The sequence below is a fragment of the Chrysemys picta genome, chromosome 18 (assembly GCF_011386835.1).
Source record: "Chrysemys picta bellii isolate R12L10 chromosome 18, ASM1138683v2, whole genome shotgun sequence".
NCBI classification, from domain to species: Eukaryota; Metazoa; Chordata; order Testudines; family Emydidae; genus Chrysemys; species Chrysemys picta.
In genome coordinates this window covers 15062164-15078284 of record NC_088808.1, presented here as the reverse complement: position 1 = coordinate 15078284, position 16121 = coordinate 15062164, and the positions used below count along the sequence as shown (strand labels likewise).

The 16121-nt window shown below is 53.0% G+C and overlaps 1 protein-coding gene across 5 annotated transcripts in view; it reads right to left on the bottom strand.

Annotated features, from left to right (window-relative positions):
* HMCN2 (hemicentin 2) overlaps positions 1 to 16121 on the bottom strand; it is a 115789-nt gene that overhangs the window by 70263 nt on the left and 29405 nt on the right. For all 5 annotated transcript variants that reach the window (XR_010593729.1, XM_024106075.3, XM_024106076.3 and 2 more), the window contains exons 16-23: positions 12653 to 12847; positions 11604 to 11699; positions 9622 to 9749; positions 8771 to 8915; positions 7800 to 7912; positions 7187 to 7346; positions 6242 to 6407; positions 1179 to 1306 (exon numbers count right to left, since the gene is read on the bottom strand). Coding sequence is in view for 4 of the 5 variants with exons in the window: in XM_024106075.3 (XP_023961843.2) it covers positions 1179 to 1306; positions 6242 to 6407; positions 7187 to 7346; positions 7800 to 7912; positions 8771 to 8915; positions 9622 to 9749; positions 11604 to 11699; positions 12653 to 12847 (1131 nt within the window). In the remaining variant the exon portion in view is untranslated. The remainder of the gene's footprint in view (positions 1 to 1178; positions 1307 to 6241; positions 6408 to 7186; positions 7347 to 7799; positions 7913 to 8770; positions 8916 to 9621; positions 9750 to 11603; positions 11700 to 12652; positions 12848 to 16121) is intronic.

Sequence of the window (16121 nt, the reverse complement as noted above, 5' to 3'; positions counted from 1 at the left end):
TTAGGTTAAATGCCTGCAATGCTTCTGGGCCAGCAAGATAATTGTGTTAGCAGCTGTCTGTATACAGGGTCCCGTCCGAGCCTCGCGTAGCCCCGCCGGGTAGAAAGTTCAATACCATGCTGGTCTGGTCGGGAGTCTACATCCCGTCTGCTGGATCGAGGATGTACTGACACACAGTAGTGATTTGGGCAGTGATCCAGTGCTAAGCACAACACAAGGAAAGGCTGCTGCTGGTCTCAATGGGTGTTGGCTCTGGCCCCGGATGGGTTTCCCTCTTAGGATACTGGGGTCCGTTTACACTGGGAAATTAGTTGGTCACGTCCTGGAACCTCTCTGAACACGCGACCTGATGACCAATTTCAAGTGACACAGCCGGGGCAGGCAGTGTGGCTGGGACATGCCCCGTGCTGCTGCCAGTGCACCTCACATCTGGACACAAGCTTCTGAACGGCTTTCAACAAGCCACGCCCGGCCCACTCTAGCTGGTCCTGAAGCGTTGCCACCCAAACCTTCCCAGGAAACCGTTGATTTCCCAGCTCAGCCTTTTTCACTCCTTGTTCCAACCAAGAGTCCTAGGGACCAGGGATGTTATTCTTTGAGTAGAGGGGCCCCTGTATTCAGTGTGAGCAATGCTGTGGGCCCAAAATACCCACATGGGAAAGACCCAACAGCAAACACATCAAACTAATGCAGAGGATTCAGCCTGGGGCATAAGAAGGGGCAACGGGGCAGCCTGGTGACTGGGTGCCAGTGATGCTTCCTGGGATGTGAAATAGATAGCAAGAGAAGCCGTCCTAGGAGGCTCCCCCAGGCCCCAAATCACTGGCCCAGCATAAACTGAGTCCCCTTCTTTCATCCCAGAACATTGCTGCCTATTCCCCTTAATGCCCAAATGCTACGGTGATGGGCACCGCACCACCTCCCTTGTAAGCTGGGAGAGGAAATCGACAGATCCAAGCGCTGCCTGTAGTGGAACACCATCACCCTGCAAAGGGCTCCTGCTCCTGGCTGGGTATTTCCAGGCCCTAGAGCACAGCAGGCCAGGGGTACGTAGGACGTGACCCCACTGTTCCAATGCAATCCCCCCACCGCCGCATACACACTTAATGACCTCAGCGCTCCACTGGCAGCTTATCCGCCCAGGGGCATGCCAGACAGAGCTCTGCTGGAACAGGTACCTTGGACTTCCAGGCGGTAGCTCAGCGAGGAGTTCCCGGCTGGGTTCACTGCCGTGCAGGTATAAAGGCCGTTGTCAGTCACCCTGGGCTCAGCCAGTCGGAGGGAGCCTGAAGGGAGGATGCTGTACCTAGATCAGAAGAGAACAGACCAACCAGGGTGATACCCTAAAGGAAAACCCTCAAGAGCGGAGAGAACAGCACATGGCCCTTTCTCTGCCTGGGTCTCCTTAAAGCTCTCTTAGCAGCCAGATGTTGTACATCAACGGGAGATGCCTGTATAATGACAGGGAATAGCCTGTATGCGTCAGTTGTCCGGGAGAAGCAGAGGAGCCCTCTATGTACAGTTCCTCCCCACGCCGAAGACAGCCTGCCTCCAAAGGCCATATATACCCCCTGGCCTGGGGCCAACCCCAAATCACCACCCTCAGCCTAACCTGGCCCTCCAAACGTGGCTCTTCCTTCGGCATCCCTGCAAGATCCTCCTCTGCCTCACCCCTAGCTCCTTCTGCCCCAGAGTCACACTCTAACCCCAGCGATATCCTGATCCGAGCCTGCCGCCATCACTCAGCTGAAGTTACCCTGAATCCTTATGCAGCGGACACAAGAGAGGAGCGTAGGCCGAGTCCTGGAACCTGCCACAGACAGACAGACACCACAGTCCAGATACACAATGCACCAAATGTCCAAAGACTGGGGAACATTCTCCGGGGATGAGATGAGCCATGCATGGCTCGAAGGCCCTTTGCTCAGCTCCTCCAGACGAAGGAGGAGAGCTCAAGCCGAGGTAGAAGAAGGAGACAGTTCACAAAGAGCTGCCCGTGGCCGGGAGGTCATTCCTGAGGGGGGCTGAGCTGCCCCCGGAGATTGGCTACTGCAGCTGGAGCTGACCACATGCTCCCCTCCAGCTGCGACCCTGATTTTGTTGGGGATCCTGCAGACGTGACATCACCCCAGCCCACGTCCGCAGACTCCCCGCTGTGTGCTCCCGTCCATCAACCCAGCGAGCGAGGAGAGGCGGCTGTCCCCAGGCAGCAAGCAGAGCCAAGGGGAAAGGGTCACTGGAGGGCGGGGGACGGGACAGGACTGGAAGCAGACAAAGGAACTTAGACAGGCAAGAATGAAGAGGGGAAAAACTCCGCTGGGAGATGTTAAATCAAGGTCCCTTCCTCGCAGCAATGGTGGCTGTTTAGGTGTGGGATAAAGATCAAGGGAAATTTTAACAAACTATAAGGCAGGGCTTCACGTTCCCTGTTATTAACCCCAGGACCACGGACCAACGAGTCAACGTCTAAGGAGCCCTCATCCAGAAGACAGTTTTAACAGAGGTTCCTACTTCTGAGGGTTAAACGTGATTTGCTTGGTCAGTTTGAACCTAGGAAAGTAACTCATGCTGGATAGCAAGTTCCAATCTCTCTCTAGATAGGCTCTTCCGGTAAAAAATCTTGGCTCCCTGGTGTGACCCGAGTCAGCTCCATTGACTTCACTGAAGGATGAATTTGGCCCTCCAACGTTAACCCGCGTTAACAGAAATTGCCTCTAAACCCACATCTTGCCACAGATAAAAGCTATTACTGGGCCCCGAACTGCTGCTCTCCCTACACATCTGCTGCACTTAATTCCAAGTTTTGCAAAGCACTCTGCATATGAGAAAAATGATGTAAAGCGTTGTTGTGCACTGTTAAACAGCTGCCACTTTCCACCCCGGAGGCGGCTGCACCAAATTCATCCCGGACATTGCTCCATCGAAGTAAATGGAAATACAGTTGGGGATGAATTTAGTACATTAATATTAACTTAATGGGAAAAAAAAAACAATGGAAGGTGAAAAACAATAAACTATTAGTGTTTGCTATGGAGCAGTGAAAAGAAAAACAATTTACCTCCTACTTCAGTACGTTATCACGGTCAGGCCAAGTGCTGTAAGTCATCACCAATATAACTCCAAGGAATTCCTTCCTGGGAAGATCACTTTCCAAGACTCAAGATACTACCCAGTGTTTTGAGCCGGGGAGAGGTGGGAGAGACAGATGGGAGGTCCGCCCACCCACTCATGCAGGACTCAGAATGAAATATGTGTGGTGGTGGCAGTCCTCCAGATGCCTGACCACCAAGGAAACATTTCAGGGTGAGTGGTACGTGACTATTCCAGCCCCTGAATAACCAGTCAAGCTGGCAGCTCCCAAGACCACAGGCTGGCGAGAGGAGAGTTTGGTAGGAAGTTTCCTCATTGAAGTCCCCATCATTGGATTTTTTTCTCATATGCAGAGTCTCTCGCTCTGACACTAACCCACACTTCAGCATCCCCTCCCACGCGCACAGACATCGCTCTTACCCCTGGAGGAAGGCACCGGCCAACGCGAAGATTCCCCAACACAAACGCAATGATAAATGTCCGTTGATAAAAGGAATCAGCTGCGTGTCTGTAGCAATGGGCCCAATGACGTTCGGAGTCAGGACTTTGGTTTGGCCCGCGACTGTGGGATCGGGATCCAGGTCAGACACTGGAGAAGTTGCGGGGTGCAGGGGAGGGTTTGGAATGCAAGGGTTTGGTCCAGGACCCACCGCTAGTTTACCATAGGGGACTGAACAGCTATACCGCTCATCGGAGACAGCCACTGGACAGAGTCAGGAAAGGAAGGATGGTCCAGTGGTTAGGGCACTAGGGTTCAAATCCCTGTTCTGCCAGATTCCCTGGGTGACCTCTGGCAAGGCACTTCCCCGCTCTGGGCCTCAGTTTCCCCTCTGCCCAATGGGGATAGTAGCACAGGAGGGCCGAGAGGATAAATACACTGAAGATCACGAGGGGCTCATGGAGGTTTCTACAAGCACCTCCGATAAATCGAGGAGACTGTGGGTGGCCAGTTACTCTGCAGCCTTCTCTCCTCTCTGCACATCACTCTGTGACTTCTCCTTTGATCCCCAGGCTGTTGCTGGGGCCCCCCATCCCCCAGGATTCCCTGCAGCTAGCCAGCCTCAATCCGATTTTTTCCCCCTTAAATGAAAGGCCCTGCTCCACACTGGAGCCAGGATTATACTCCGCTGATTTCAATGGAGCTGAGCCCACTTAGATCAGACCTGAATTGGGCCCCAAGCTGTTGCTGGGAGGAAAACAAAAGTTGTCTGTTTTTCACTTTAAGGCCCAGATATTTCCATCCTGTCGTTTTAGTGCCTCCGCCCACCTTGTACTCGCAGAACCAGACCCCGGGCAATCTCCAGCGCAGCAGATGCGCAGGGCTCATGGATGGCACAAGAGCATCAGTTATTGAAGGTTTAAAGCAAGGGCCATGCCCAGGTCAGACTCTCTTGTATGTTCCATGTGAGATCCTGGTACCAGGACAGCACAACCCTTGCACTTTGGCTAGCACGGGGAGCCCCCTCCTCTGAAGCATTCACTGGGTTTGCTTTCAGAGGCTACCAAGGCTTAGGGCCAGATCCATGCACAAGCAAAGGTTCTTCACGTGAGCAGGGGATGCATTAGCTTGGGCAATAACAATCCTGTCGTGTGCTGAGCACCCGCAACCTCTCATGGGAGTCACGGGGAGCTCCGGTCTGGTGCTCAGCCCCTCCCGATCAGGCCCTAAGGTTGAAGTACTTTGCAGGTAAGCCAGTGCCTTTGGAGTCGGTGTCTTTTGTCTTCAGAGAACGCCTCCTCCTCTGCGTTTTGTACAGAGCCAAGCACTGAACAAGCAGGAGCTGGAGTGACACATGGCGTGTGTGAAGGAGGCTTTTCACTGCCATTTGGCCAGAGGATGATTGTATATCAATGAAATCACAGCTCAGAGCCATAAAACACATTTCGCAGGGATTAGCTGTGCAGTAGATCTGTCTCGAGTACACCAGCGACCCTCAATCAAATACATCTCAACAGGCACTTGGCACCGATCCCCCCTTTAGCCGAGGTGGAGTTAAGCACATTCAAATCACATCACTCAACCTTTCCGGGTCTTGCCTTATTCCAAAAACATGCTTGGCTTTTTTTTTGCTTTGCTAACATCACTCCCTTGCTGCGCTACTTTAAGAAGTAACCATGACCACACCAGCCAAGAATGCACAAAAAGCCAGATGTGCTGAAGGACGGGGACGGGAGAGCAGGACACGAAAAGCAGCCCTCTCCCCACCACAAGCCAATGTGCAACTTAAGCCCCATACATTTCCAGGGGCGTGTGCACTTCAGTTTAACACAGGTTGAAAGCAGATGTTCCGTCCAGACAGATGTTCGGAGAAAGGGCCGCTAGGGATGAATCCAAGAACTCGCTCTGGTTCCTTTCAGGGGCTGTGCCAACGGCTGATATCATCCTGAGGCGTCTGAGTCTGTGGGGTCACAGATTTCTCCAGCCAGGCACAGACTAATTGCCGCTCCCAGCAACCAGCAAGGAAAGCATTCCTGCTGCAACGACACTGAGCTGGGGAGACATGCCAGCTCTGGGTCCTTGCTCCATCGGCTGGGACCAGCCACTGGACCCAGTCCCTGAGCACTACCATGAATGGTACCAGGGATCATGGCGTTGGCTGGGCAGTTATGGGACTTAAACCACAGTACGTGCAAGGCTTTCACCATCTCCCGCGGATGTCAAACGCTCCGTTACTATGAATTAAACAATGCCAACTGCACATCTTTGTGCACCAGGGGACCCCTGCCCCTCTGTTCCAGGCAGGGAAACTGAGGCAATGTGCCAAGGCCGCAGGCTGAGCCAACAGTAAAAGCAAGGAATGGAACCTGGATCTCCTGCCTTCCACTTCCCCAGCTCTAACCACTAGACAACGTCCCCTTCCCATGAAACACGTCAGATCGCTCAGCCACATCAGATCGCTTCCGGGGCCGAGCAGGCATCACGTGCATTCAACAGACTTGCAGGAAGGGGCCGTTCTACTTCAGTCTCCCACCATAACTCCGCTGAAGCTGGTGGAACAACAGCAGGGGTTAGTCTGGCCCGTAGCTGCAAATCTATTCTGTGTACGAAGAGTCCCAAGAGCTGAGGAAGGAAATAAATAAAGCTACGGGAGCTCCTAACAATGAACCCATTGGGCTCCTCCAGCTTTACGCCTTCCAGCCAGTTCCTTACCTTGCTGTGGTGAGAGGCAGCAGCCGGGTTTCCTGAGTCCATATGACCAGTGGGGAGGGTGATCCCTGAACTTCACAGGGCAGCGTCGTTTCCTGCCCGACCACGGTGAAGATTCTTATTGGCCCCGTTGACTCACGTGAGCTGTTCCTGCTAATCTTGGGCTTAGCTAGGTCGGTGGGACAAAGAGAGGAAAGTGAGGCCGGCGTCCGGGCTGAAGAGCTCTCGGGTTCTAAAGGCCTTTCCCGACTCAGTGAATTTAGCGCCCGGGAAAGGTGCCGGGAGTTGGGCTTCCATGGGGCTGCTTCACTGCAGTCCTGCACTATGCACATCCATAGCCGCTCGGGACAAATGCCCGCTGTATTACTGCCCTCCCCAAGACCAGTGCCCCAGGGTACTAGCAATAAGAGGCAGCCCCTGCCCCAAACAGCTGACGCTCGCAGACAAAGGGCGGAGTGGGGAGAAGGAGGCACAGAGAAGTGAAGCGACTTGCCCAAGGCCATACAGACAAGTCAGCTGCAGAGCTGGGAATACAATCCAGGTCTTCTGCTTCCTAGAGCAGTGCCCTAGCCACTGCACCATGCTGCCCCTGCACATTCTCTAGAATCCCCCTGCACGGGGCAGCACAAGGTCCAGGCAGCACTGACGCTCCCATGGGCTAGGCAGGGCTCATTGACGAGAGAGCTGGAGGCTCAGTCGCAAACAGGGAAGGGAAGGAAATGTTCACTGGAAGAGGGGAGTGTCTGTGTTTCTATCGGGCGGAGAGGGCTTGGGAAGGGGGAGAGAGCCGGGAACAGGCTCGGCGAGTCCCGAGGCTCCTATTAATGCACCTGGTGGGTGCTGAGCTCCCTTCTGCTGTCAGCCCATGGCTCGCTGGTAGAGGGGGCCATTTTAACAGGCCGTGTCCTTGGCCGGGTCTTCCCCAAGCAAGCGGACAAGCGGACTCACTGTTGACAGAGAGCTGGATTTCCCGGCTGGCGGAGCCCCCCAGGTTGGTGGCCGTGCAGACGTAGACACCCGAATCTCCAGCAGAGGGCAGGGGGATCAGGAGGCTCCGGTCGCTGGGGATGTGGTAGTGGGGGCTCCGGGAGGAAAGGGGCTCCAGTTCCTTTAAAGGAAAAGAACAAACAGCAGGGGCTCCGGAATTAACTGAGTGGGGGGGGAGAGGGGGGAACCATGGGCGAGAGGCGCTCGGCTGGTGCTTTTAACCCTTCTCCCGCTGGATTCCCTCAGGAGCATCCATCTCCACAACTCCTGGATGCTCTGGGATCTAAGCACCCTCCCCACTCCGGATACACCGCGCAGCCTTAAGGCCAATCTCTCTGGCCCTGTCTGCACTGGGAAACGGCTCTGTGTCAGCCACAACTCAGCACTCAGTGGGGACCTCAGGGTTCACCACAACCTGACACGGGCCAGTCCCGGTCTGCCCCGGGCAGTGAGCTGGTGACCTGTGTTCTAACACACCCCTGCAGCAGCCAGCCTTTGCCAATATACTGCCAAGAAAGAGTCATCTTTCTGCCCCCGCTCCCACCCTGACCAAGCATTAGAGCCTCCACCCTACCTTTGTCCAGGTAACAGTGGGGAAGGGAACTCCACTGGCATTACACGGCAGGGTGACCGCCACTCCCTCGTTGGTGCTATAGAGGGCAGGACCAGGCTGAATGCTGGGCGGAACTGTAAGTGAGAGAAGCGTCCTCCTTACTGCTTACTACTGAGAACAGCGAGGCAGGGCCAGCGCTCAGGGCTTGATTTCCAAGTGCTCGGCACTCACAGCGGCAAGAGATCTCAGCTCCCACTCAGCCATCTAATTAAGGGCCAGATCTGCAAGTGTGCTCGGCGACCCCAATGGCCCAGTTTTCAAGGGAGCCCAGGTCCTTTTGAAAAGGCCGTGCCAAGCCCTTCGGAAAAGCTGGTGATTTAGTTGAGGGCCAGCTTCTGAAAACAGCTCAGCTCTCCTGGCCGGACGTGACCAAATGGGAGATGAGCCCTTTTGAAAAAAATCTAGCCCCAATTGGGAGCGCTAGGCCCTTCTGAGAATCCCAGCCTTAAAGTCACTGCCCCCTAGGCAGCTCCACCCATCTCAGAAGCCCCCGCTTACGTGTCCCCCTCATGCCCCCTTTCAGTCAGCACACCCAGGAGTTTTAGTACGCAGCTGAAGTCTACTTGTCCAGAATCGAATTGCACTTGTGCAGGCCAGTCAGATGTCCCAGAGCTGCCAGATAATAGGAATTTTCCTAAATTCTTTTGTCAACAACATGCTGCCCTGGGGACTGACGCTTGCTAAGGAAACCGGCTCCAACAGCACACGTTTTTCTCGCCTGGAGATAGCATCGTTGCTGCTTTCGTTCCGTGGCAAGAGCCATGTCTCTTCCAAAAGGCACCGTGGTTTCGTAGGTGCTCTGCAGGAAGCTGGCAGAGGAGGTGCGCACTCAACACCCACCGCGGCAGCTGCCTCCACACACTGTAACACGACAGCATGCAAAGCCAGCAAGCAGACGAGCAACGTGCAAAGCCCAGATCTAAACCGCTCACCGTGGATGGCAAGAGTCACGTTCTGCCTGCGAGAGCCAATGGCGTTAGTGACCACGCAGGTGTATTTCCCAGCATCCTCCTGGAAGGCCTGGTCTATATGGAAACTTCCATCTGTGCGTATGGAATGGCGGCTGTCCAGCGTGACCTGGGAATGGAGAGAAACCATGAGTCAGGATTGATGGTCAGTTCAACGAGCATCACATGCTTGTCCCTCTGCCTTTAGAAAATGTCTAAGGTCAGATCCCCAGCTAGTATAAACTGGCATCGCTCCGTTGACTTCAACAGAGCTATGGCAGTTTGCACCAGCCAAGGATCTGGCCCCTGGAGGAGCTCAGAGAAGAGAGACAATCACCGGGGTCTCCGTAGGTGGAGACTGGCTCCGTGATGACACAGGGGAGCTATTACAACAGCCCCCCAGTCTCTGAAGGGGGTAACTGTGGAGGAAGAGGAGTTATTTAGTGCAACCTGGAGGGACATAACTCATAGTAAAGGGGGAAATTAAGAAAGAGAAAAATTTAGGCTGAATATCAGGGCAAAGCTTCCTGACACCGAGATCTGTATGATGGTCTCCCAAGGGAAGGGGTCCGAGTGGTAACATCTGGGGGTTGTCCGGGCTATTCTCCGAAGCCTATTCTGTCTCTTACTTTGATTGTACCATCATCCCGCTGACTAACACCATCACAATGACACGACGCAGCACAACAAATGCCGTGCTGCTGTCAATAACAATCAGATTTATCTCCCAGGCTCCACCAACGCAAGGACTCTGCTGACCTGTGCATGACTCACCACTCTCCGCCCCCGTTCCCCCCAGGGCAGCAAATTAAACAGACAGAGGACCAAGACCTCACCGGCTGCCCGTCCTTTAGCCATCGTCGGTCTGGAAGAGGCTTCCCAGCCAGGATTATGCATGGCAGTGAGACGGGCTGACCCTCATGGGCACGGATCACAGGGGCCCCGACAGCTATCGCTGGGGCAACTGGAGAAGGAAAAGGCGACATTAAGTGGGGACAAGCTGGCTTTAAGAAGCCAGGACAACAGTTCTGCTTCTTGGTGTGTTTTATAAATTAGCCTCCAGGATGAAACATTATTAATCTGAGCCTTGTCCAGCCTCTGAAAGCAAAACAGTTCTTGGTCACACCACTGCACGAGGGTCACCGTGCTGGCTGGATCGACGTGCCAGAACAGCTGCAGGGGCCGAGACTCAACCCAGGGTTTGGCCATAGGTTAGTGCATCTATTTTGTCCTCATGCAGGTTCCTCACTGCCCTCTGCTGGGGGGAACTTTGGATCTGCGTGTGTATAAACCCGTTGGGTCATCCCTTAAGCTATCCTACGGACATCTCAATTGTGAATGGCTGCACCCGCTAGGGGCTGCATCCTACAGGCTATCAGATCGAATACTACTAAGCGGGTACAAATACACTGGCTTCATGTGTGATCATGTCCCTGTCTAGTGACTGGCCCGAGTGACTAACAGCCCAGTTATTTACAGCAAACGGAGTTACGCCTTTAGCTCAAGTGGCAGAGCCCTGTATTCGTGGTGCTGTGAAGGTCGCAGTTCAGTCCCTGCTGATGACATCCACGTATGCAGAGGGGGCTCTTTGCAACACATTACCGCTAGAAATGGACCAGAGCCACAACGTCTCTATCTGGACGTCTCTATCAATCTGGATCTCATTTCCCCCCAAAGATCAGATCTGGGAATTTGGTTCAGCCTAAACCTATCCACCTTGCCCAAGAGTGCAGGGGGGCTAGCTGCATGATTTGGGTAAAGGTTCATCTCTAAATACAGTATCATGAACCTAAACGTCAAAGAGCATTACATTTAGCCCCAGGCAGTGGGCATTGGAATTCCCAAGCTGCATATTCCAAAGGAGCGACCGGTGTGGAACAAGAGTCAGCCCCATCATTACAGGTTTCAGAGAAGCAGCTGTGTTAGTCTGTATCCGCAAAAAGAACAGGAGTACTTGTGGCACCTTAGGGTATGTCTACACCCAGCCGCTAATTCGGTGGCTGGCAATCGAAGTTCTGGGTTCGACTTATCGCGTCTTGTCTGGACGCGATAAGTCGAACCAGGAAGTGCTCGCCGTCGACTGCGGTACTCCAGCTAGACGAGACGAGTACCGCGGAGTCGATGGGGGAGCCTGCCTGCCGCGTGTGGACCGAGGTAAGTTCGAACTAAGGTACTTCGAACTTCAGCTATGTTATTCACGTAGCTGAAGTTGCATACCTTAGTTCGATTTGGGGGTTTAGTGTAGACCTAGCCTTAGAGACTAACAAATGTATTTGAGCATAAGCTTTCATGGGCTACATTAACTTGGGCTTGAATAGAGACTGGGAGTGGCTGGGTCATTTCACAAATTGAATCTGTTTCCCCATGTTAAGTATCCTCACACCTCTTGTCAACTGTCTGAAATGGGTCATCTTGATTATTACTACAAAAGTTTTTTTTCTCCTGCTGTTAATAGCTCATCTTAATTAATTAGCCTCTTAGAGTTGGTAGGGGAACTCCCCCCTTTTCATGTTTTCTGTATGTATATATATATACACACACACATCTATCTATCTATCTATCTATCTATCTATCTATCTATCTATCTATCCTGACTATATGTTCCAGTCTATGCATCCGATGAAGTGGGCTGTAGCCCATGAAAGCTTATGCTCAAATAAATGTGTTAGTCTCTAAGGTGCCACAAGTCCTCCTGTTCTTGTTACCATCATTACAGACACGGACACAGGGACAGACAGCGTCTGCGCCCCAGGCTTTCATTTGCTTTAGCAATGGCATGAGGCTAATAACAAACATGTTAAAAAGAAAGACTGTAAACCATGTCCGGTGACCATGAGCTTGGCCTCAGCCTGGATCTTCCCAAATACATTCTGTGCTTCGCAGACATAGACGGCTTGGTCATCCAGTGACACACCTGGGGCAGAGGGAGAGGAAAGGTCTGAGCAAGGCAATACAGAGGGGTTCAGCCAGGTCTCTGAGCTCTGGTAGGGGGAAGAGCCCACACCAGCCAACCGTGGGGCCACCTTAAAAACAATCCCGCACTGCCTAGCATTGTCCCATACACCTGGCCAAGGTGAGTGGGAAGTGGGCGTGTGACAGCATGCTGGAGGTCTGACCCAGCACTCTAGTCACGAAGGTATTAGCTATTCCTCCCCTCAAGAGTGGATTTCATCGGGAGATCGGTGCCCAATGGCTTAATTAGGCAGGAAGCTGATGAGCAAATGAGGACGATCAAGTTCATGTCCACTCGTATGTCGCCACACGAGGCTGTACTGATGAATTGGTGGAGGGGACCTAATAAATAACACACGGATGCTTATAAACCTGGAAAGCATCCAGCCTGCTTGTGGTGGGCCAAAGGGTGGAGACGTTAGCCCTGGTACAGGGCGTGCCATGCTCCCACGTCAGAACGGTAGCGCCTCACACTCCTTTGCAAACAACGTGCAAGGCAGTGGAGAAGCAGGGCCACTGGTTAGCAAAAGTAAGAGGCAACAAGCCCGTGCAAAGCCAGTTGTGAAAGTGTACACACCTCGGAGTGCAGTTACCAAAGGATGCAAACACAAGGAATATGCCAAACCCACCAACTTCTTCATACAACAAAGCAAGGGCATAAGTCCAATTCCCTCCCAAAACGCTTATGTCTATACACAAGGTGACAACACACCTGCAACACTGCACAAGAGAAGAGTACACACATCTTTTGGCAGACAATACACAGAAATACTCCGCACACCCAGTCATGTGCACAGTGTGTACACACATCCAGATGTGCATGCAACACATGTGCACGCACCCAGATGTGCACTAAGTGCTCATGCCTAGGCATACACCTGTACATGCGTGTACAAATGGTCCCAGTTCTCTTACTTTCCATAAAGAGTTCACCAGACTCCAGAAGGCTGGAATTGCTGAGCAGACCAGGCTGGGCAGTGACAGCTTTGCCGTCCTGTCTGGACCACGAAATCAGTGGAGGAGGATGTCCCTCAACGCGACATGCCAGACTGATGCTCTTCCCCATCTCCACAGACATGTCCTGTGGGCGTTCTGCAAACCGAGGGGCAGCTGAAAGAGAAAGCCGAGAAGAGTCTCAGATCCAGTCCTGACACCAATTTAGCGTAATCTCTAAATGGGACAATCAGTTTCATTCTAAAGGGCACGTAGGTAGGTCCTCTCTGTGCTGGAAGTTTCCCTTTTGGATCATATCCATTCCACACTCCAGCCCCCGAAGATAATCTGTACCCCATTCCATTTTAAATACGTTATTGACATTAAAAGAAGTTTCCAACAGACGTAGAAATTTAAATACAGGTTTAGCTATAATGTATTTCACATGAGCGTACAACCAGCAGGACTCACAATACCAAGATGCACTAGGGTGTGCGAGAGACTCAAGTCGAAAGGTAGAAGGCCCAGTGCTTGGCATATGGACAGGATGACCTAATAAGTCCTGTTGTCTCTAACATCTGATCATCTTACTGATTAACACAATGACACGACCGGGTCCAACTCAGTCATGGTGGACAGGAGAGGAAGTATCTGGGACTTGGGTATTTCACCCTCTTGTCTTTCAGTTCTAGGTCAGTATGTCCCTCTCTGCTGCTTTACATGCTCTATTGATCTCTATTGAGATGGAGATAACTATAGACATGAACGGTCCTATCGATAGACAACATGGATCTTCTCCGTCTCCATTGCCAGGGGTTGGCAGTACTAAACTCCTGGTCACCTTGGGACCTACCTGCCAGGATTTGCAAGCCAGTGATTTAACCGGTGCCAGCCCCTTCAGACCTATTAGTTGCCAGATGCAGGTTGTGTTTTAACTTGTAAGATGGTTTTGCATTCATGGTGGACATGAAAAGAGGCAGGAACTTGGCCAGGGACACTCTGACAAATGTGATCTTCCTTCTCCAGGGCTTCATTTTTCTTATAAAATAAATCAAGAATTGAAATCCCCAAGGAGCATGATGCAATTCCACGTGACTCTTAATAGCTGCCATTTAAAAAACAATTAAGAGCCCCAGACACATCAGCTGTTTTCAGATTGTCCGTTTCCATTAACGTGGAGGGAGGCATCTAGCTGCAGCATATCACACCGCAGTGCCCACTCACGATGGGAGTTAGAAGATCTAGCTTGGAGCTCAGCTAAGAATATCTAAACAGCTTGAGACAAACGGAGGGGGGAGCAAATTGCAGAAGCCAGAGGGGAAAAGACCCGGTTGGTCACCGAATCCACCCCGCAAGGCCCCACACGGCACTGTGCCTCAGGGGTATTTCTCACTGGTTTGCCCAGCTCACAGAGGGCCCAAGTGACAAGCTCCCATCACCCCCGCGGGGAGACCCTCCCATATCGGCACCACTCTCTCAGTTTCTCAGCCCTTCGCTCATCACTTTACTGGGATGGGACTGTGGGGGGACGAGGGATAGTTTGAGGGAAAGGGACCCTTCATTTCCCCAAAAGCTCACCTCCCAACTTGGCAGATACCGAGCTAGATACAGCAGGTCGCAGGGTAACTAAGACAGCACGAGAACCAAGCAGCTTGCACCAGTCAGCCCAAGAGAGAGAAAAAAAGGGCTGCCCCAAAGTTAATCTGGGGCATCAGGGGCCTGATCTAAAGTCCTTTGGAGTCATTGGGATCTCCCCCCAGTAGACACAGGGCTAGGTTCTATGAGGACATAGATGCTCGTCAAAGGCCACCCAGAGACCCATCGCTCACTGTTCGCCTCCGTCTCTCCCTGCAGGCCTGGTTTCCAGGCTGTCCACCTGAGGCAGTCACTCAGATGGGCACTTTAGCCGGCTGGTGTTTGGGTTCTACACACCGGTTTGAGTGTCCCTAGATGGAGCTTGTTCATCCTGTCACAGGTGCCCATGTCTAAGAACTGCAAACCCTTCCCCTTTACCTCCACTTCTGCCCAGCGCAAGGACTGAGTCCTGCGCTGCAATGCACTCAGGGCTTGCTGCTGGGAAAGCGATGCCCTCTTGTTCCCCTGGGCCTCTCCGCCAGCATAGAACAGTCTCAACACCTGGTCTCGGCAATTCCCACGCTGGTTAAACAGCTAACGTTACAGAATTCACCCCACTGCCTCCCTTTATAATGAGTCTAGCAGCTGCCTTGCTAGCACCATGCAGGACGGAGCCAGATACAGGAACCGAGCGCTGAGTGGGGGAGCCTGCAGTCAGGACAGTGTACACAGCACACACACACACCAGAGCTGGCTGCCTTTCTGACACCAGTGCAGGCCCACCAACTTCCCCCCGCAGCACCAGAAGCCAGGCAGACGGCCCCTGTCCCTTCCCCTTCCTTCTTCCGGCCTGGGGAAACCTGGGCTCACTCCATAGCCCTGCCAGGAGCTTTGCACTTGATTATATTAGCATGCGGGAAGCAGCAGCTGGGTCAGGAGAGTGTCTGAAGGAGGCCCACACCCCACCGTACCCTTGGCTTTGAGCCCCTGCCACAACGGAAAAGATAGCCGGGGGCAGCCTGTTCAGAAGAGGAGGTTGACTCCTTGTCTCACGTCCTTTTGGCTGCCGCTCCTCGCTAAGCAATGCCTAGCTGCAGCATGTCTTTGTTCTGTTCTTGTGTGTCGGCGCAAACACACAAAGATTTCTGAAAATCCCCAAACACACCCTGTCTGCTCCAAACCACAACAGCAGCTGCTAGACTACTCGCATCCTCAATTCTTAGTGTGCCCCAAAGAGTGGGAGGCGGCTTTTTTCACCATCAACATGCGGGGAGTCTAACTGGCAAATTCTTCCCTCCCAAGTGTCCCTCTTTCCCTCCCCAGGCCGGCAGGGGCCAGGCCGGCAGGCTGCGGAGACAGAGCTCACCTGCACTAGAGCGAGACCAGAGCCAAGACTGGACCCAGTCAGGTCCCGTTCTCACTACACGCTTTACCCGTGCTCTAATGGGCTCAGGAGACAACCATGTTGTAACCAGGTCTGACTGGGCTATAGTCATAGCAAAGCCATGGCTTCAGTCTCGGGGGTTAGGGAGTAGCTGGCCAGGATCCCACTGGCTGATCTAAGAGCATTAATAACAGAGTGGCCCCCATCCAGGCCTCAGCTGTGATGGAGGGAGGTCGCAGTCCAAGACCTCATGGCTGAAGAGCATTCAAGGAAGAACAAAGAATGGGTGGTGAGTGGGAGGAGACTCCTCCGAGATTTCCCAGAGCTCTCGCCCCGCAGAAGCGGGGACAGAATTGGGAAATTCCTCCTGAAAGTATCACAACAACAGGAGTGAGAATTACCCTCCCAGTCAAGCAGCAGGTCCAAGAACGCAAAGGGTGGGGGCTTTCCGACCCTCTCCCTCCCCACGGATTCCCGGGAGAGCCCCTGCCC